The sequence below is a fragment of the Myxine glutinosa genome, chromosome 5 (assembly GCF_964187855.1).
Source record: "Myxine glutinosa chromosome 5, kmMyxGlut1.1, whole genome shotgun sequence".
Classification (NCBI taxonomy): domain Eukaryota; kingdom Metazoa; phylum Chordata; class Myxini; order Myxiniformes; family Myxinidae; genus Myxine; species Myxine glutinosa.
In genome coordinates this window covers 62463719-62470514 of record NC_136265.1, presented here as the reverse complement: position 1 = coordinate 62470514, position 6796 = coordinate 62463719, and the positions used below count along the sequence as shown (strand labels likewise).

The following is a 6796-nucleotide window of genomic DNA, read 5'->3' as shown; positions in this document are numbered from 1 at the left end:
TCCGCGCACGAGATGGCACGAATCGCCACATGGCAACCTGAGCTGCGAAGCGGTGGCAAAACTTCCTCCTCCAGCCTTTCCACGCTCCACAAGGCCCCGATAAATCTCAGGTTCACACAGCACAAAGCGCAGCCTCCTCGAGCCAGGCCAGAACAAAAGAGAGCCAAAAAGACGGATTCTTCCTCGCGAAGATGACTGCCCCGGAGCGCTTTTGATCAATCTTTTTCACAGGCGCTCACGAGCCAAAGATGCGCCACCGCCCGCGACCAAGCCCAGAACCCGAGAGCGATGACTTCTGTGACCACCCGCCACACAGCCAGTACCAGAGAGAGTGAGGAGGGGTTGGGTGGGTGGGCACACCCTCCTTTGACCAATTTCTCCCTTTGTCCTTTAGGGCCAGTTTTCGATGAAAATGGAGTACTGCACATTGTGCTTTTTAAAAATGATGCATGTTTCACAGTAATAATGATTTATTGATGGTTTTCTAAATTGTCTTTGCAGAGAATCAATTGAAAATGGTTTCTTATTCCAAGTCAAGTTCCCAATTATGTCAAGCAACACCAGGACGTGAGATGCCATACAAGTGCACTGTGTGCAGCAAGGAATTTTCTTGGTTAGCATCCTTGAATTATCAGAGAGTAGAACACGCAGAAGAGAAGCCTTGTAAATTTCCTGTGTGCAGCAAGAATTTTGCTCGTTCATCATTTTTACAAATGCATCAATGGATACACACAGAAGAGACACCCAACCTGTGTTCTGTACGCAACAAGGCGTTTCCTTTTGCTTCACGTTTGAAAAAGCATCGATGGATGCACATGGGAGAGAAACCTTTCAAGTGCACTGTGTGCAACAATGAATTTTCTTGGTTAGCATCCTTGAATCATCAAAAAGTAAAGCACACAGGAGAGAGGCCTTATAAATGTCCTGTGTGTGGCAAGGATTTTGCTTTTTCATCATCTTTACAAACACATCAAAGAAAACACACAGGAGAGAGGCCTTATGAATGTCCTGTGTGTGGCAAGGATTTTGCTTGTTCATCACATTTACAAAGACATCAAAGAACACACACAGGAGAGAGGCCATATAAATGTACTGTGTGTAGCAAGGATTTTGCTCGTTCATCTCATTTACAAATACATCAAAGAATTCACACAGGAGAGAGGCCTTATAAATGTACTGTTTGCGGGCAGGATTTTGCTCATTCATCATCTTTAAAAGTACATCAAAGAACACACACAGGAGAGAGGCCTTATAAATGTACTGTGTGTGGCAAGGATTTTCCTCAATTATCATCTTTACAAACACATCAAAGAAAACACACAGGAGAGAGGCCTTATAAATGTACTGTGTGTGGGCAGGATTTTGCTCATTCATCAAATTTACAAACACATCAAAGAAAACACACAGGAGAGAGGCCTTATAAATGTCCTGTGTGTAGCAAGGATTTTGCTCAATCATCACATTTACAAACACATCAAAGAACTCACACAGGAGAGAGGCCTGATAAATGTCGTGTGTGCAGCAAGAATTTTGCTCAATCATCACATTTACAAACACATCAAAGAACTCACACAGGAGAGAGGCCTTATAAATGTCCTGTGTGCGGCAATAATTTTGCTCATTCATCACATTTACAAACACATCAAAAGGTACACACAGGAGAGAGGCCTTACAAGTGCTTTGAATGCCTCAAGACTTTTGGTCGGGTCTCAGGGTTGAAGCGGCATCAAATGATACACACCGGGGAGAAGCCTTACCAATGCTCTGAATGCCTTAAGGCTTTTATTGATCTCTACAAGTTGAACCGACATCAAATAATACACACCAGAGATAAACCTTTCAAGTGCTCTGAATGCCTCAAGGCTTTTATTGACGTCTCAAGGTTGAAGCGGCATCAAATACGACACATCAGAGAGAAGCATTACAAGTGCTCTAAATGCCTCAGCGCTTTTGTTTATCTCTCCGAGTTGAAGCAACATCAAATTATGCACACAGGGGAGAAGCCTTACCTGTGCTCTGAATGCCTCAAGGCTTTTACTCATCTCTTCAGTTTGAAGCGACATCAAATAATACACCGGAGATAAACCTTTCAAGTGCTCTGAATGCTTCAATGCTTTTGTTGACTTCTCCAATTTGAAGTGGCATCAAATAATACACACCGGAGAGATGCGCCACACATGTTCTGTGTGCACCAAGGCATTGTTGTATCAATCCAAGTTGAAGCGGCATCAAAAATCCATGCACAAGAGACAAAGAAGAGAAGACGTACAGGTTAAGCCCGACAGATCTTCAAGAAGATGGCACGATTGATCCAATTCACCGCCATCTCAAGTCACTCCACTCTTCCCTCATCCAATCCGTGATATTTTGTTCCCTGGTTAACAACCCACTCCAAACCCTTCTCCTTCCAAATTTTCTTCTGTATCCATCTTGTCGACCCATGCAGCCGCCACTACCCATCTTTCCTTCATACTCGTCTTATTTGCCCAACTCTCCCTCTATTTTATCCTTCACCTCTGCTGTTGGTGTTTCCCTCCCATTCCTCCTCCCCCTGTTTCTCCTGCTCCTTTTGTTCTGTTGTTTCCTGATCCGTTCAGTGTTCTTGCTCTTGACTTTTATTCAAAAAGGTGTAGGTTCTGTAAGGTAGAAACAGAAAATACCGGTCACCTTCTATCAGGATATGAAAAAACAACTGTCTAAATAACTGCATACACAAAAGGACAACAATGTGTGCAACGTTCACCATTGGGACAACTGAAAAAATTTCAACATCTGGTTCTCAGAAAAAACAAGGCAGCATGAACCAAAAGCGATTGGTTGAACATGAGGATGCAGTCCTCACGTGTGACCAAATCATCCCATCAATTGTGAACAGAGAAAACAAAGCATTGCGACAGGACATTGTACTTGTGCATGAAAAGGAAAAGATGGCATTGCTAATCAAAGGGTCAGTAACCAGCGACTTTGATCGAAATAATGTGGAAATCAGGAAATTGACCAAGTAATCAGCATCTGAAAAATGAGGCCCAAGAGAACCTGGAAGCTGTAGAATTCTGACAAAATGGGGATGATAAAGGACCTCTCTTAGAACTTTAAAACAGTCCCCAGGAATCGTTGGACAGACTAAAACAATTGGAGGCTGTTTGTGGTACAATGACAATCCTGGAAATAATCCTCAGAAGAAAACATTGAGAAGACTTTTTCACAATTTGGATTGTGAAACATGATATTTTACCGAAATGGAGGTGGCTACTTTGAGTCTTGAGAGGACTTCGTTCCACCTTCTGAAAACTGCACATGGATATTCCAACAAACGAGAGGCCATTCTTGTGTTCTGCTTGTAAGAAGGATTTTCCCATTTATCATGATATGAAATGCATTGAAGGATAGACAAAGCAAAGAAGCTTTTGCTGGTGTCCCTCATTTGTGGATGGTAAAATGCATGCACCCTGCCAAGCTAAATCCCCAAATAATCAAACTCATTGAGGAAGCAACGGAGCTCTGGAATACCACATTGATATTGCAGCACTGAGACAGAAAAAGCGACATGACAAAATGGGAATGATAACACCAGAAGTGAAGATACCACATGTGTTCTTCCAGGGTGACTGTCTCTCTCCCTCTTGTTTTGCCCGGCTCTGGACCTACTGAGCAAACTCATTGATGATCAAGGACAGGGATACACCCGAACATCTAACAGGATAATGTCCAATGGGTCAGGAAAAGTGACACATCTAATGTATATTAATGATTTAATGTTCTTCGAACCAAACGACGGGAAATTTGCAGAACCATTAAAACTAGTAAAATGGTATTCAGACGACTTGTAAAATGCTGCTAAATGTGCAGAGTGCCCATTCGTAAGAGGTTGACCAACAAAATTGGATAAAACAAGTGAATCCTCTTGGATTGCGCTGAGGTTCGGGCATGGAATTTCTAGGAGGAAGTATAATTTGTATGCAATGAAAGTACATGTAATATGGGATCGAGTAAGATCGAGTAAGCTTCACCAGTGCGCGTGCGCGAATTTACGTCATGTCGGCAGCGAGAAGGGGTTCCCCAACACGAACCAATCAGGAACTGCCACGTCACACTTATATGATCTCAGAATTCCTGTGACAGGAATTCGCGTTACACTGGCTGGAAGTCATTCGCTAGAGGCGCTTCCTCAGCGCTAATAAATATCGACCTAAGATCAATAATGCAGGAGCAAGAAAATAAAACATCATGCATGTACCTCAGAGAAGAAGAGTGTGACCAACTATTTCGCAAAACAATTGCGGAAACAATTGACAGAGAATATCTGCAGAGAACGAGGCAAATTCTAAAAACACATCTCTTCCCAAGAAATAAAATGGAACTTGAATACCAGCCCGCAGTGCCAGTTTTCCAACATATTGTTGTAATTTTGTATTCTCTGGGATATTGAAGCACATACACAAAGAGTAAAGCTAGTTATATCATAGTATTCAGTTTCGCTATTCAGGATATATTGCATTCATCTGAGCAGATATGCATTGAGAGTGTTTAGTTAGAAATCCCATTTGTACGTTTCCTCTTCCGTACACTCTCTGCATTCATGTCGCATGTTACATTGTTACATGCACCATCTGCAGTCCCTCCACCAAATAATCCTTGCTCACACAGCCTGCCATGGTGAAACCCCCAGCTTCAACACCACATACAGCTGCACAAAATCGGATTGGTGAACACCTGAGACCAATTGACCATCTCAAGGGAGACAGTGCACCAGAACTGTGAAGGCCAATCAACAGTTGTCATCAGGAGTTGGGGTACTGGAACACCAATCAGGTACGAGGTGGAAGGATCTGTCGGGAGGCAAACTCCCCCTACTGACTGTGGGAGAGGGGTGGAGATCTGCAATGTGAGTCGGTGGGTGCAGATTCTAATAAAAAGTGAGAGCCGAGCTCACGAACAAACGACAGGACACGTTACGAGTCACCAGCCCTCCTTGAACCCCGTTCAAATTCACCTTGTGCATATTCTCATCCGACCAGCCTTCATCCATGTTTTCTCTGTATGCCTCTTTCTTCCTTTGTTGTTCACAGTCTGCTTTCCATGTCGTTTCATTTCTTTGTTCACTTTCTTTGATTCTCACGCTTTATTTCTCTTACACTTCCAACACCTCTTACCCCTTTGGACCTTTGCATTGAATCCAGCTTTTTAAGCTGCGCCACCTAAACAGACAAATTCCCGCTTCGTCTTTTGATACTGATGGTTAGTTAAGCGTCCGTGACACAATGAATTGCTTCCTGCACTTTCCTGCGAAAAATCACTTGTAGTTCATGCTGCGTATGAACCATCAGCACATGAAGGAGGCAGTACATCGGGAACAGTGAGGAGTGACCGCAAGCGGAACGTGATTGGTCTGGACACCAGACAATCATCAGAATTATTGGTGGCACATGCTCATCCGAGTTGGTGCAAGGTGTGAGGGGGCAGAACACACCAGCTTTCTCTCTCTATTGCTCTTATCCCAGATGAATGTGGTGCCAGCTACCTCACAGAGTTGTGAAGTCATTGTTAAAGTTCAGAGGGCAGGTCTGTCATGTTGTGGATAATGTGGATGTATACATACTCTGCATAATTGTGAATGTAACAGCCATTATTTCTCCCTTTGTAAAATTTGGCTGATTCTTGTGTACTAAAAGGCCTTTTCCGAAGAAACTGTGTCCTGATTTATTTTGATTGTGGCATCGGATAACTGAGGGTCAATCGGGCTTTGTAAGCGCTCGAAGCGGTTACTTAACGAGTAGGCCCGCTCGGCCGACTAGTTAAGATTGGTTATGTCATCATCAGCATGGTACCCGCTCATACTCGGGCTTTTTCATGTGTGGTAGCACGACTTTGGGTGTGTGGGATTGGCAATCATCGTGATTTAAAGATACGCCATCCTCTCAGACTTATCCAGAGGCAACGTGCTTCTGTGGCCAAATCATGGATATTCTGAGGAGGATGTGGCAGACATCGAAGACGGCATTCCATTTCAGCCCAGACATGCTCAGCAGCCCTGCGCCATATCAGTCCCATGCAGCACCAGCACTGCATCGCACCATCCCTGTGCAGCACCAACCCCACATGACCAGCTACGCACAGCATTAGCCCTGCAGAGCACCGGCCCCACATGACAGCAATGTCGTGCATCGTTCAACACCACACCAGCCTGTTTGGGCCATTCCGGACCCTAAACCAGCTCAAGCACGTGCTCGTTCCCTGTTGTTGTGCAAGCCCTGTTATTTATTTTTGGTGCCATCGTAGGTTATTTATTTTCACTTTGCCTTTGTGCAAATGCCTCCCGACTCATTTGTCCTTTAAGCACCTGACATGTCTCTATTTCTTTTCATAAACCCCATTTTAATTACTGCATGTTTTCTTGTCTTTTTACTCCCCCACGTTGTGTCCAAAGTTTGGCATCAGAATGGAGCAATTCTTGGGATTTTGTGAAGGTTAATGAGCAGTTAATTGAATGCAGTGTGAATTTTGTAAGCTCTGCGATCTTCAGGAGTGGCCAAAGCTCCTGCGGACAGGTGGCATTACTCAGACCCATTGCCACGACAACTGGTCAGTCGTGATTCTCGGACCCTGGTTCGAGTCTCCACACATCTGTCAAATTTCATAGAGAATCTTTGCTTTCAGATTAAGCATGTTGTTACGGATTCGGCCCTTCCGTGGGTGTGGTTGTCCTCCACTTATAACCTTGCTGGTGATGTAGTATTATTCTTATCGGGGTTGGAAAGGAAACGGCCGTTATTATTGTTTGAAGGAAATGGTTATT

At 43.9% G+C, this 6796-nt stretch overlaps 1 protein-coding gene across 1 annotated transcript; it reads left to right on the top strand.

Moving 5' to 3' along the window:
- The first annotated feature begins 288 nt into the window (after positions 1–288).
- Positions 289–2276, top strand: LOC137428570 (uncharacterized). Its single transcript, XM_068118475.2, has 3 exons — positions 289–346; positions 502–2049; positions 2140–2276. Exons 1-3 carry the CDS (start codon positions 289–291, stop codon positions 2274–2276), a joined length of 1743 nt encoding a protein of 580 aa, XP_067974576.2.
- The last annotated feature ends 4520 nt before the right edge of the window (positions 2277–6796 follow it).

Coding starts and splice junctions, on each gene's coding strand:
- LOC137428570 (XM_068118475.2), top strand. CDS start 289: ATGACTTCTGTGACCACCCGCCACACAGCCAGTACCAGAGAGAGTGAG. Junction 347..501: donor AGAGAGTGAGGAGGGGTTGG/GTGGGTGGGCAC, acceptor TTGTCTTTGCAG/AGAATCAATTGAAAATGGTT. Junction 2,050..2,139: donor GGCTTTTACTCATCTCTTCA/GTTTGAAGCGAC, acceptor TCCAATTTGAAG/TGGCATCAAATAATACACAC.